This window comes from Olea europaea, chromosome 1, assembly GCF_002742605.1.
Source record: "Olea europaea var. sylvestris chromosome 1, O_europaea_v1, whole genome shotgun sequence".
Lineage (NCBI taxonomy): Eukaryota > Viridiplantae > Streptophyta > Magnoliopsida > Lamiales > Oleaceae > Olea > Olea europaea.
The window spans coordinates 14,577,482-14,593,000 of NC_036237.1; the positions used below are offsets into that span (position 1 = coordinate 14,577,482).

Here is a 15,519-nt window from a genome sequence, read left to right on the forward strand (position 1 = left end):
GTTAGGCTATGTTGAGCCCCATTTTAATCAACTCAATTATAGTTCGAAAGCACGTATCTATACAAATTGAACCCAACAAAAATTCTTGATCTTTTCCATCAAAATAATAAGAGTTACATTTACGATCATATGATTTTCAGCTACATCTCATTTTCTACATCTAAAAATAGGATCAACAAGGGGTGTAGAAACTGATTCAGTGAATACACAATTTTGGCAATATTCTGATTGTATGATTTATCTAAGGTAATAATTATATATGTAGTCTCATCCCAACAACTTAATGAAACGGCAATCAAATATTTGAGTTTTAACTAATATATGTAACAGTCGTGTCCAAATCGAAAAAGCAGCCAAGACCCGTCTTAAGTTGCACTTATTGATTCTGATATTCAATTAATCTACTTGTACAAATGCATTTGTACACATTTGTTGACAGATATTAATGTGGCATGTATTCGGCCCTTGATTTGAATAAATGAAATTCAAATCAAGAGTCAAAATTCACATCATGATTCTTCAATATAAATAAAACTTGCCACCAATAGTATGTCATAGTAAAGTACCTTGCTCTTCGGTTCTGAAACCAGACCTCCACTTGCCTTGGCTTTAGCTTTAATTGATCTGCCAAGCCCTCCTTTTGTTTCTGCATAACCAAAACATTATCTGTGACTTTATATGCAGTCGCTGCTCAGAGCTCCCAAAGTTTATGTCAAAAGAGTCCTTTCCCAAACCTTAGAATCAGTAAATGCTATATAATTTTAAGAATAATACTATCTAGCACCAGTGGCAAGAACATCGGTTAATAGCTCATATGTGATAGACTCAATTAAAGGTGATAATTGTGTCTATTATTTAAAGCCACTTAGACTGGTATTATAACTCCAGTGGTGTTAAATATTATTACTTTCACTGCAATTATCAGGAAAAAAAAAGGAAAAAAGAAAAAGTGAGGTTGACAGTTTACTTACTGGGTTCAAGATGTGGTATTGTTTGAAGCTTTGTTCAAGAACATGAGATTGTTCTTTTGTCAGCCGGAGTTTCTTTCTTGGAGGGCCTCCGAATTCTTTTTCCACGCATTCTTCTTCGACTCCTGAAGGTATCTGATTTATATCCAATTCCAAATCTTTCATTGCACTAACATCACTTTGTCCTTCAATCAATGGAGTGTATATTGGAGTTTTAAGTTGTATACGAACTTACAAATAATTAGAAAAATTCATATTAAAAATAAAAATGAACTATTACACTATTGATAAACTATTTATAGGAAGAAGTAATGAATCATTTGATAATCTTTAGTCAAATAAGCAAATTTGAAGATAAACGCTATTTGCCTCAAGATTGATCATTTTGAAGAACCCTAAAATTAAATATTGGGAAAGATAAAAGAACAATAAATCAGTATCATATTAAAGAGATTATTGCTTACCAGAAGATTGAAGTGATGAAGAAGAAGAAAAGCCGGGCATGGCTATGCTTAACTCCAAACAAGTTGAATTGTTAGACAAAATATCCATAACTAAAAACCATATGATAAGAATAAGGAAGGAATCAGGGATCAGGACGACAAAATATTTATATATCTAGAGAGGAAGAATTGTGGGAGATGAATTATTAGACAAAGGAAAAAGTAAAAGGTAAAGGGAGACAATAGGAAGACAGAAAATGTAGAATAATGAAGAGCAAAAAGGTCAAATCGATGCTGGGAGTTGTTGAAGGCACAAATGGTAGGATAATTTATATTGGAAAGAAGGGTGAAAAAAATCTTGTGGGGAGGTGAATAAGCAGCAAGGGCCCTCTTGTTTCATCCACAGGGTGTATTAGTCGGTTGTGTCGGTTCAGAAGTCAGATGCTGAAATGATTGGCAAAGACCTTCAGCCTCCAACTTCAAATTAGTTCCGTCAATACACTGTAAATGACATCACTTTTAACATGACGTGCTTTCATTCATTTAGTCCTGTTTAATGGCTATTAATTGAAAAAGAAAGAAAAAAAAAATAATGTTCTAAATATTGATTTTTAGGAGAGATTGTGGTTAAAATGTAAGAAAAGTTTTAAATTTTATATGAAAAATATTTTATTGTGTGAATGTGTAATCGAAAATGAATTTAAAAAAAAAAAATAACATGCACACGTGTGTACGAACTTAGAAATTGAGAAGAGCCTTTACTAGCACCCCTTGGGACATAGCATATTCCAACATAATAGCTCTTGTTTGAATGTAATTAAAATAAGATTTTAAGTAGACTTTGATAAAAGTTGATGAATTATGAGATTACAAACTTGTGGATCTCATGAAATATGTGATTAAAATTGATTGTTGACTTTGAATAAATACTGTTACAACCTTAGACATCATATATATGTGCTCCATAGTCATCGTCACTTCTGGATGATCGCATGAATTATAAAAACATAGTAAGCTGAGAAGGGCTCCTCGCTTGTCTCACGGAGTGTATTACTATTGGTCCTAGCAGAAACTGTCCATACAATAACTTAGAAATCATACAATAAAAAAATCTACCTGCGAATCAGTTTGTTGGAGCAACATATACTGAATGTCCAAAAATGGCTATTGTTTGGTGCCATTTGGAGGCAGTCTGTAATGATCCAAGCCTCATGCTCAATCGATTTCTTATGTACTGTCTGTTCTGCGAGAGCATGAATTTATCTTATCCCTCGTGAATTTTTGTCGTGTCAGGATTTAAACACAAGACCTCTGTCTTATGAAACATTTAAGTTGAATTCTGATTTCAATTGAACAAGTCTTTTGTAAGGATAGGTCCTAGGTTTTTATCCTGGGGATGTGACAAGAATTTGTGACGGATAAAATGGATTTAGGCTCTTTTAGAGCGGATAGTACGTAAGAAAGTGGCCGACAGTGAGGCTTGGATTGTTACAAAAATGTGCATTTCTTGTAACAATTTGGGCGTACGGTAAATCTCGACTTTGATACCAACTGTAAAACCCAGAATTTCTAATTCGAATAGTTACAAACATTTGTTTCACAATTGAAAGAGAATTCATCCAAATAGTTTGAAATATGAACTAAAGAAAAACTTCAACACTTTCGAAACTAAACATCATGACTCATAAGAAGTTAATCATAAAGTTTCAAGACTCTAAATTTTAAAAACTTACACAAAAATAAATAAATAAATAAATAAATCCTAAATTTAACTCTAAGATCTTTTCATCAATTCACGGCATACGATATTGGCAAATTCCAACATTTATCCAATTCGCATTAATCTGTAAATTTAATCCAAAAAATGGTAAGTATTTCAAAAAATACAAAGTGGGATATATGCAATTGAATCTCGAAATAATATTAACAACAATACCATACAATCTATACCATACTTCATAGTGAGTAATTGAACCATATCGAACGGAAAGCTCTATACATTTCTATATAGCATTCAAAACAAATAAATTGAACCATATCGAACGGAAAGTTTTGTACATCCCATAAATCACCAAATCCGAACGGTTGTGAATTTCGGACTGTGTATATGGACCTCCTTAAAGATGATGAAAAAGTTACATTCGGGTCTTAATGGATGCTAATAAAGAGTTCCCAATTTCACACTATTGAATAACCCAGTAACCTCTCTTATTTCTTTTTAAACCAAATAGAAATCATATTTTGACCTTTAATTTCTGCTGGAAACAGCCACTCATCTTAGCAAAAATAATTCTGCGAAACCGTCTATTAGTCACACAAATCTCTAATAGCAGAAAATACCGTAAAATTAAATTTTAACCATTTTTTCGTGATTGAAAACTTGCGAAACTTATACCATTGAATTCTTTATATCTCTATCATTCATTCTACAGGTCTTTATGTTCGAAATCTCATCATTACTCGAACTATCTCAAATTATACTGAACTGTACCAAAAATCACAAATAGATCTTAAAAGGTCCAGAATAATTTCTAATGCTTACTCTTGTGATAAGTACTATTCTTTTAAACTAAGTTTCATTATTCACAATTCAAAATTTGTGAACAGGTGAAAAATGACGATTTTAATTTTCTAACTTAAATCTTCTTGATCTATCCAAAAACTTTCACTAGTCTCTATATGGTTAAAAATACTTAAAAGTCTTCATATGATGATCTTATAATTTTGTTTTTATCTAAAAATGAATATTTTTCTTATTTACACTTCAACCCTCAAAATTTAAGATTTTGCAGTGGAGAATAGAATTGAGATGTGAATTGTATAAATATTATAAAATGTATAAAGATGTAGAATATATAAAATGAATTGAGATTTGAATTAATAGATGTAATCTGATTGTACAGAGATTGTGGAAGGTAGTAGATAGGTTGTATGAAAAATGAATTGAAGTAGTGAAATTTTAATCAGATAAAAAAAAAAAAAAAAAAAAAAGGAAAAAAAAAAAAAAAAACAATGGTTACTGTAGGCTCGTCATTCAAGCCCCCAGTTCGTCAAGTGCTTGGGCTCATCCCAAAATGAGTTTGAATTGCCCATAGGTCGAACCCCGACGAGTTAATGAGCTACTCGACTCTTTTGCCATCTTTGGTGTTGGCGCATCATAGATCAGTAGTGATTCCATTTGCTCTTCTTGAGACTATAAAGAACATGGCTTTGTACTGAGAGATACCCGATTGATTTCTATAATAACTCTATCTAGCTCATGGAGAGCACCCTCAAATAGATGTAAATTCCTTAGCAATTCCATATCGAGACAATTAATTTCTTCGTCTTACTAACCTGGAGTCTCTACTATCTTTCACAATAATTTCCCAACACTATTCCTATGAAATTTTCGTACCAATTCACCAAAGGAGCTAGCATTCCGAACATCACCAAGGTCTTTATAAAGACGTTTTTATATACTAATGTTTTCTGAAATAATGAAGTTTGACCCAACAAATTCCCAGAGAATGGGTGAATAAGTTAATAATGCGGAATTTAAATTTATAAATTATTATGAAGAGAAAATGGATTACCTATGACTTCAACTATTTATTGGACTGTGTTGATTTACGTCAGCCACATTGGAATTCACAACCAAATGTGTCTTTGTTCCAACCATCACATAAGCCTTATCCGTGATTCGTAGGCATGTGCTATAATCCTCTAAGCTATAGACCCCATCCCATCTTCACTGGATCTGCTCTTGGAGAGTACCCTCAGAAAACATTGAGAAAAGGACAAATCTTTTTTGGTTGCATAAAAGGAATAGGAAAATACTCTATAGAAATTTTTTTAGCAACAAATTAATAAGATCCGAGCTCAAGCTAGTAAAATCTACTATAGACAAATTGACTTACAGTACAGTACAATACAGTACGGGCTAGATTCGTCTAACTCCTAATAATCTAGACCTACTTCTTGTAATCATCAAGACTCTCCTCAACTACGTGCTCCTAGCCTTTTGGAATCGTCCATCTCATGTGAATCACTAAGAACTCTTCATTCTCGTCCTATAGAAATCTGACAAGTTATACAAATTTGGGTGGTTTAGTGTTTTGAGAGTTTGGATTAATGTTTTCCAAAGTGTGGTCGATTATCTCAATGTTAGGAATTGATGTAAGATCTCCAAAATATGTTTTCTAGGAAGAATAAAATAATCAACCACAAGTATGGATGAAATATAACTTAAATATATATAGTAGAAGGTGTTTAGGGTTGTTTAGAACTCAAAAAGATGTTTAAATTGAGAAATAGATTTTTACTGGATATCACCGCTGATCAAACGCCAGGCTAGTGGGAGGTGCATCGCTCGAGTAACAGGCAAACAATAGCTTTTCTATTTTGGGCCCTCAAGCATCAACTTCTCGGCCAACTAGCATAATTTCGATAACCATTTCTCTTTGTTTTGTACTCGAAATCAAAGACTCCTAGTTGATTCATATAACCTCCCAAATAACTCTTTGACTTTTATATCTCTCTTATAACTTCAATTTTGTCTAAAAAATAGCCGATTACAATACAACTTAACAAACTCTTCATTTGACATTCTATGGCAAAACTAAGTATTGCAAGTCAAAGTAAAACATAAACTAACTATCCATAGCCATACTGACACGATTGTAACTAGCTATCCTTTTAAACCTGTTTCCTGAAATCAACAACTCAAATTCCAAGTGTAAAAGGCGTGAAACAATTATGGAAATATAGTAATTGAGACATAGTATTATAATCCTGCTAGTGAGATTAAGATGCACTATCAATGTTAATCCAAACATCAACAACAACATTAATATTACAAAACATCAAAACTCAAAATAGTTAAGTAAATATGTGAAGAATCAACATACATCCAAAATGATATGAAAAACCAATGTAATGTCAAAAAAACTAAGGCAAAATACTTCCTCTCCCTCCTTCAAATGACAAAGGAAAACTAAGTAATAAGCCTCCTCCTCATCAATCTAAAATAGCAATTTTGCTAAAAATTCAATACGTTGCATCTTTTTATTGAATTCAGTAAATCTAGCTTCATGGCATGCAACACAAGATGTATGATAACTCAAAAATGCAATTAATAGCATGTACAAGTATAATCAATGAATAGTACACTTTCCGATGCCTCATTTCGAGTCTAAATAAAGTACATTGTATAAGTGACCCATGTGTGTAAAGTGCCACTAATTCCTTATAAGCAAAAAAATTCAAACCTTATGATGTGATACGGGTTTCGCCAAAACGAACCAAAGCATTGGCGTTTGATTGGAAGAAACCTAAACCAAGTTCGGGTCTTTGGAAAGCTAATACGGGTGGCACAATTGATGGATCGAGGCACGAAGCATACTATGTTGAAGTCCATGAGCTAAGTGATAACTTTTATGTTGGGGTCGAAGTTCGGAAACCTATGAAACAATGTGATTCAAACAACCGAAGAAGGGACCAAACTATAACTCCATGCGACCGCACCGTGTCACGGGTATGCGGTCGCATAGATGGCTAACGAAACTTGAGAGGCGGCAACATCTTCAACCATGCGACCGCACCAAGTTCTACCATGCGGTCGCATGGGCAAAACTAAAAACTCGAATTTTCAATTTTTGCGAGAATTTTAATTTGATTCAATTTCTTATTTTTAGCAAGTTTCATTATTTTAGGATTCTAGAATTTCATGGTTTCCTTATTTCCTAGGGTAGTATAAATTATTTTCTATCTTTCATTATTGAATGAACTTTGATTTGAGAATTAACTCAGAGAGGTGATTTGCTTCCAAACCTTTGTTCTTTAGGACTTTGAACTTATCAAGGGATCCGGTTGGGATTCCTTGTGGCGTTTGCAACCTTGGGTGAAGTTCTTAAATTGTGTTATTAGGAGGTCTTTGATTTAATAGATCGTTGGATGCCTAATTCTTCGTTTAGGAATTAAATCCGTAAACTTCAATCAAATTGGCGTTCTTGGGACTGGTGTTACTTTCGTGTGGGTTCGATAGTGTTCATTGCTATCCGGGTTTGCATCACCTTAAATTTGTGAGAAATGACATGCTGAAAATTCACTGATGAATGAGTCTATCCCTCTAATAATGAAAGCTAAACCCATAACAACTAAGGCCTTTTAAATAATGCAGCTCATTTTTCATGTATAGATTTTTCTTTCCCTAACTGTGTGTATATATAATATCATATATAATATTCCTTTTTTTTTTTTTTCAATTTTCGCGTCATATATGTAGACTCTTCTTCATTAAGTGACTAGATAACCATGTAATAAGTTTTGGACCGATGACTCCAAGTCAGATGACCATAGGCATCAAGTTTTGAGAAATCCCGCAAACTTAATTGCTCGAGTCTCTCCAAAGAAAAGTATAAGATGAATCAATTTTTCTTTTTAGGGAATATACAAAAGCTTAGGTTAACTAAATAATGGTCAAATCATGCTCAAGATTATCTCATTATACAGATGACTACCATCCTAAGACTTACACACGTGATCAAGACTCACTCACAAGATCTTAATGTGCATAATACAGATGGTACATGAAGAAACTTATACTAAGTACTTCATGTAAAACCCAAACAAAGCAATGGAACATATCATCAGTTGTACTCATACTTGGTCACAAATAGCACGTTCAAGTAAATAAAATAATACGTTGTAACTTTAAAACTTCTCCTTTTTTTTTATTTGTTTTTCAATTTTGTGTATAAAAAAACAAATAAATCGAAAAGAAAAATCAATGAATGATATGCATGTAAGAATAAACACAATGAGCTAGCACGTGCATGTACTAAAATACCTACTCACTGAGGTATAGAATGCTCTTACCTTCAAGAATCTCTTAGATCATTCTTCTTAACAAAGACTTTCCTAGAAGTAGAATTAGTCCGAGTCAACTATGTCATCAACTTGGTTAAGTGACTAATCTAATTATTAAGAAAGTTAACCCAACTAGAGATATTCTAACTTCTAATCCTATTAAAATGTTTGTGACACCTAGACTTTATGTGTCTAACTCACCACTAATGGAACATGTAGAGATAAACCTTGGTCCAAATCTATGCAGTTGCTGATATTGATTTCTAGTCTGGTTGGTCCTATGTTGTCTAGTAGGCGTCTGTCTTAAGATGCCCCTATTCTTGGGTTCCAAACTTGCAACACACCTAAGCTGGTTGGTGGCAGGGACAAAAGTAGTATTGGAAATACTAACAGTATCATGATAAGTTTGATTATATCCTAGACCTCCCATACTCTCAACAGGCATGTTCAACCCTAAAAGATTATCAAGTTTCTTATATCCACTTAAGAATGGACGGAGTTGAGTATTGGACTTTTCAAAGTTGCTCATTAGGGTTTTAACCTCAACCTCTAAATTTTCATTAACTAATCTTAACACACAAAAATTTTTAGTGGACTGCTCAAGATCACTCATGAGGATTCATTCCCAATATTCAACTTGCTACAGCATTTGGTAGACTCTTGAAGGTCAGATACAAGTCTTTCTCTGTAGCTCAAGCTCATTAAGCTTCTTAAGGATAGCTCTATTGATCATTTTTACCTTAAGACTCTCATGAAATGGTTGTTTATAAGCCTTAAGAATAACTTCCTTATATTCATATTCTCCCTCGGTACCCTCACTGCGACATACATTTTTCAATCTTTTCACTGTCCTTGTCTAAATCACTCTTAAATGTATATGCAAAGATCATATAGTTTCCATCGTCCTCATTACCAAAGAAATAACTTTGGCCACTAGAATTAGACTCACCGTCAGTAAGAGTCACAACCATTACCTTACCTTTGTCCTTACATAGGGTCTTCTTATTGTTTAGAACATTTATTTTTACAATGGCCAATACCTTTACACTTACAACATCTAATTGACTAATATTTCTTTCTAAACATTCTAGTATTGGTTTTCTCATGATCTCATTTTCTAAACTCACTAGAGGCATCTCTATATCTCTTTTGGGGTTTCTTCTTATTCGTAAAGATTTTTTGAAATGTTTTAATGGAATAAGCTATCTCCTCATCCTTAAGCATCTCAGTATGAATAAAGTCATACTCTTCTTCCCCAACAATATTCAAGACTATAGACTTGTTATTCTTAGGTTGAGATGTGGCGAGTTCATAGGTTTCAAGAGATCCAACAAGTTCCTCTATCTTAACTACATCTAAATCTTTAGTTTCTTCAATAATTATGATCTTAGGCTTAAACCTCTGAGGTAAAGCTCTAAAAACTTTTTGAACAATCTTAGTTTCAGGAATATTCTCTTCTAGGTTGAAGTTAACTATATCATTCAAATTTGCATAGAATTCATCAATCCTTCATTCTAATTTTATTAAACCTAGTAGTCAACATTTGCAGTTTGGATTTCTTAACAATCTTGGTTCCCTCACAAGTGATTTCTAAGATATCCTGAACCTCTTTGGCAGTCTCACACATAGATAATTTCCTAAACTTTTAAGGGACATAGCTATAAATAGGGCATGAAGTAATTTATTATTCCAGTTACACTCATCTAAATCAATTTTAGACCAACTAACAACCCTCGTGAGGGTAACTACACCTGCAATAATTGTAGTTGGTACGATCTATACCTTTTCTACGGAAACTCAAATTCTCTAATCCATAGGTTTTAAGAAAGCATAATTGTTTGAATCAAAATAAGGATGAACATTTAGTGACTGACTCATGTAGATGAAGTGGGTTGAGGATTGAATTTAAACTCAAATACTAACTGAAAAAATAAAGTTCGACCCAACTAACACCTAGATGGGGGTGAATAGGTGAATAATACCAAATTTAAATTTACTAATTATTATTAACAAGTTAGAAATAATAATTAATATTGATGAAGTCATATGCAATTCTATCCTATGTTGAATTGCCATAGTTTATAAATTGCACAAAGTAAATGTCACCAATAATTGATTATGAAACCCTTTGTAAAGTATAAAAAACTCCGTCCCAAACCAGTGAAATTCACTATAGACAAATTGACTAACAGTACGGCCCAAATTGGACTAACTCTAGTACAGTCTAACTTACTTCCTATAATCACCAAGGTCTTTCTGAACTGTGTGCTCTTGTACCAGCTCTCGAACTTTTGGAATCTTTTCTCTCTTGTGGAACACCAAGAACCCCTTGTTCTTATCCTATCAGAACTCCAATTTCCTTCCTTAATATTCAAAACTTTGATAGATTATACAAAAGTGGGTGGTTTGGTATTTTGAGAATTTGTATTGATGCTTTCAAAAGTGTGGTTGATTGATTTCAATATTAGGAATTGATGTCGGTCTTTCAGAATATGTTATCTAGGGATAATATATAATAAATCACAAGTATGGATAGAATATAACTTGGGTATATATAGTAGAAGATGTTTGGGATTGTTTAGGACTTAAAAAGCTATTTAATTCGAGCACTAGGCTTACGTTGGGCCAGTGGTAGAAGAGTGGTAGGCTAGCGATAGATTCTCTATTTTGGATGTTTGTGCATCAGCTTGACGGCAGGTTAACATAATTCTGACAGCATTTTCTCTTCTTTCTATACTCGAAACCAAAGACTCTTAATTGACTTATACAACCTCCCAAATAACTTCTTGACTTTTATAACTCTCTTATAACATTAATTTTCACTAAAGAATATCCAATTAAAATAAAACCTAACATTTTCCATCGATATCGTGTGCTATTTGTGTGAAGATTGTCAATCCAAACAAAAAAAATAAAATAAAATAAAATAATTTCCTTTGTGTATTTAAATACCATAAAAGCTCCTACTAGATTTTAAGATGATTGAGCAGTCTTGTGACTGGGCATTCATTTTCATTATTAGGCAATATCAAGATTTTAATCTATCTAAGCCTTCGAGATCAAACTGCCATATTGGAAAGTCTTCTGCATCTGGTGTACTACATGGCATCGAAAGAACTAATTCACTATCCCGATGTAAAATTCTTCCCTCAGTTTCATTGTGTTTTAGCATTCCACACCCAACAAGTCTAATACCTTGACAGGATGATCTTCTCGTTGATGGTTGATGGAAAGATACGAAAAGGCGTGAAATCTGAAACCTCGGGTACAACTCCCTTCTGAACAACTAATGGAACCAAATGAAACTCTATAAAAATATGAGCTATCATCTCTGTACTCAGCCTGTTTGAAAGTGCTTCTAGGGTAATTTCCATTACAAATTATTCTTCCTAAAAAATAGTGGGAGACTTTGTCTTGCAATGAGAGTTTGTTAAATCGAACCAAATCTCAAAAACTAATTATTCTCCAATGTTTCAGCTTGCACATGCTTTCTGGTGACAGATTAAAGTAACATATATTTGATATTTTAACTTATTATTTATTTATTGTCTTGCTCAAATTAAAATGATTTTTCAATTGTCAAAACATATACAAAATGAGTGTTCAATTTCATGTTCAAAAATAAGGTAAGCCAATCAGTCAAGAGTGACTGGGTGCTACAGGTTAACAGATTCTTGGCTATGGTTTTTAGGGTTTCCAAACCCCAAATGAGGTGCAATCACCCAGAGTTTCGTCCTCCTGTAAGGACAGTTCCTCTATTACTCTAACTTTTCCAAAGCTGCAATCACCAAGAACCTTGTCCTCCTATGGGACAGCTCAAGATCACTCATGAGGATTCATTCCCAATATTCAACTTGCTACAGCATTTGGTAGACTCTTGAAGGTCAGATACAAGTCTTTCTCTGTAGCTCAAGCTCATTAAGCTTCTTAAGGATAGCTCTATTGATCATTTTTACCTTAAGACTCTCATGAAATGGTTGTTTATAAGCCTTAGGAATAACTTCCTTATATTCATATTCTCCCTCGGTACCCTCACTGCGACATACATTTTTCAATCTTTTCACTGTCCTTGTCTAAATCACTCTTAAATGTATATGCAAAGATCATATAGTTTCCATCGTCCTCATTACCAAAGAAATAACTTTGGCCACTAGAATTAGACTCACCGTCAGTAAGAGTCACAACCATTACCTTACCTTTGTCCTTACATAGGGTCTTCTTATTGTTTAGAACATTTATTTTTACAATGGCCAATACCTTTACACTTACAACATCTAATTGACTAATATTTCTTTCTAAACATTCTAGTATTGGTTTTCTCATGATCTCATTTTCTAAACTCACTAGAGGCATCTCTATATCTCTTTTGGGGTTTCTTCTTATTCGTAAAGATTTTTTGAAATGTTTTAATGGAATAAGCTATGTCCTCATCCTTAAGCATCTCAGTATGAATAAAGTCATACTCTTCTTCCCCAACAATATTCAAGACTATAGACTTGTTATTCTTAGGTTGAGATATGGCGAGTTCATAGGTTTCAAGAGATCCAACAAGTTCCTCTATCTTAACTACATCTAAATCTTTAGTTTCTTCAATAATTATGATCTTAGGCTTAAACCTCTGAGGTAAAGCTCTAAAAACTTTTTGAACAATCTTAGTTTCAGGAATATTCTCTTCTAGGTTGAAGTTAACTATATCATTCAAATTTGCATAGAATTCATCAATCCTTCATTCTAATTTTATTAAACCTAGTAGTCAACATTTGCAGTTTGGATTTCTTAACAATCTTGGTTCCCTCACAAGTGATTTCTAAGATATCCTGAACCTCTTTGGCAGTCTCACACATAGATAATTTCCTAAACTTTTAAGGGACATAGCTATAAATAGGGCATGAAGTAATTTATTATTCCAGTTACACTCATCTAAATCAATTTTAGACCAACTAACAACCCTCGTGAGGGTAACTACACCTGCAATAATTGTAGTTGGTACGATCTATACCTTTTCTACGGAAACTCAAATTCTCTAATCCATAGGTTTTAAGAAAGCATAATTGTTTGAATCAAAATAAGGATGAACATTTAGTGACTGACTCATGTAGATGAAGTGGGTTGAGGATTGAATTTAAACTCAAATACTAACTGAAAAAATAAAGTTCGACCCAACTAACACCTAGATGGGGGTGAATAGGTGAATAATACCAAATTTAAATTTACTAATTATTATTAACAAGTTAGAAATAATAATTAATATTGATGAAGTCATATGCAATTCTATCCTATGTTGAATTGCCATAGTTTATAAATTGCACAAAGTAAATGTCACCAATAATTGATTATGAAACCCTTTGTAAAGTATAAAAAACTCCGTCCCAAACCAGTGAAATTCACTATAGACAAATTGACTAACAGTACGGCCCAAATTGGACTAACTCTAGTACAGTCTAACTTACTTCCTATAATCACCAAGGTCTTTCTGAACTGCGTGCTCTTGTACCAGCTCTCGAACTTTTGGAATCTTTTCTCTCTTGTGGAACACCAAGAACCCCTTGTTCTTATCCTATCGGAACTCCAATTTCCTTCCTAAATATTCAAAACTTTGATAGATTATACAAAAGTGGGTGGTTTGGTATTTTGAGAATCTGTATTGATGCTTTCAAAAGTGTGGTTGATTGATTTCAATATTAGGAATTGATGTCGGTCTTTCAGAATATGTTATCTAGGGATAATATATAATAAATCACAAGTATGGATAGAATATAACTTGGGTATATATAGTAGAAGATGTTTGGGATTGTTTAGGACTTAAAAAGCTATTTAATTCGAGCACTAGGCTTACGTTGGGCCAGTGGTAGAAGAGTGGTAGGCTAGCGATAGATTCTCTATTTTGGATGTTTGTGCATCAGCTTGACGGCAGGTTAACATAATTCTGACAGCATTTTCTCTTCTTTCTATACTCGAAACCAAAGACTCTTAATTGACTTATACAACCTCCCAAATAACTTCTTGACTTTTATAACTCTCTTATAACATTAATTTTCACTAAAGAATATCCAATTAAAATAAAACCTAACATTTTCCATCGATATCGTGTGCTATTTGTGTGAAGATTGTCAATCCAAACAAAAAAAATAAAATAAAATAAAATAATTTCCTTTGTGTATTTAAATACCATAAAAGCTCCTACTAGCTTTTAAGATGATTGAGCAGTCTTGTGACTGGGCATTCATTTTCATTATTAGGCAATATCAAGATTTTAATCTATCTAAGCCTTCGAGATCAAACTGCCATATTGGAAAGTCTTCTGCATCTGGTGTACTACATGGCATCGAAAGAACTAATTCACTATCCCGATGTAAAATTCTTCCCTCAGTTTCATTGTGTTTTAGCATTCCACACCCAACAAGTCTAATACCTTGACAGGATGATCTTCTCGTTGATGGTTGATGGAAAGATACGAAAAGGCATGAAATCTGAAACCTCGGGTACAACTCCCTTCTGAACAACTAATGGAACCAAATGAAACTCTATAAAAATATGAGCTATCATCTCTGTACTCAGCCTGTTTGAAAGTGCTTCTAGGGTAATTTTCATTACAAATTATTCTTCCTAAAAAATAGTGGGAGACTTTGTCTTGCAATGAGAGTTTGTTAAATCGAACCAAATCTCAAAAACTAATTATTCTCCAATGTTTCAGCTTGCACATGCTTTCTGGTGACAGATTAAAGTAACATATATTTGATATTTTAACTTATTATTTATTTATTGTCTTGCTCAAATTAAAATGATTTTTCAATTGTCAAAACATATACAAAATGAGTGTTCAATTTCATGTTCAAAAATAAGGTAAGCCAATCAGTCAAGAGTGACTGGGTGCTACAGGTTAACAGATTCTTGGCTATGGTTTTTAGGGTTTCCAAACCCCAAATGAGGTGCAATCACCCAGAGTTTCGTCCTCCTGTAAGGACAGTTCCTCTATTACTCTAACTTTTCCAAAGCTGCAATCACCAAGAACCTTGTCCTCCTATGGGACAGCTCCTCTGCTACTTCAGTTTTCTCAATGCTATAGTCACCTATAGTCTCATCCTCTCGTGGGAAAGCGTCTCTGTTATTCTAGTTTTCTTAAAGCTACAACTACCCAGAGCTTTATCTTCTTGTGGGACAGCGTCTTTGTTACTTTAGCTTTTTCAAAGCTATAATTACCCATAGCCTTGTCCTCCAGTGTGACAGCGCCTCTGCTACTCCAACCTTCTCAAAGCTGC

General features: G+C 33.4%; 1 protein-coding gene across 1 annotated transcript; it reads right to left on the reverse strand.

The window, feature by feature from the left end:
* Positions 1 to 6: 6 nt before the first annotated feature.
* Positions 7 to 1,723, reverse strand: LOC111387245 (homeobox-leucine zipper protein ATHB-17-like). Its single transcript, XM_023012090.1, has 3 exons — positions 1,433 to 1,723; positions 972 to 1,153; positions 7 to 646 (listed from the first exon to the last, which is right to left on the reverse strand). The coding sequence occupies exons 1-3, from the start codon at positions 1,518 to 1,520 to the stop codon at positions 491 to 493; spliced, it is 426 nt and encodes a 141-aa protein (XP_022867858.1). The 5' UTR covers positions 1,521 to 1,723; the 3' UTR covers positions 7 to 490.
* Between the last annotated feature and the right edge of the window lie 13,796 nt (positions 1,724 to 15,519).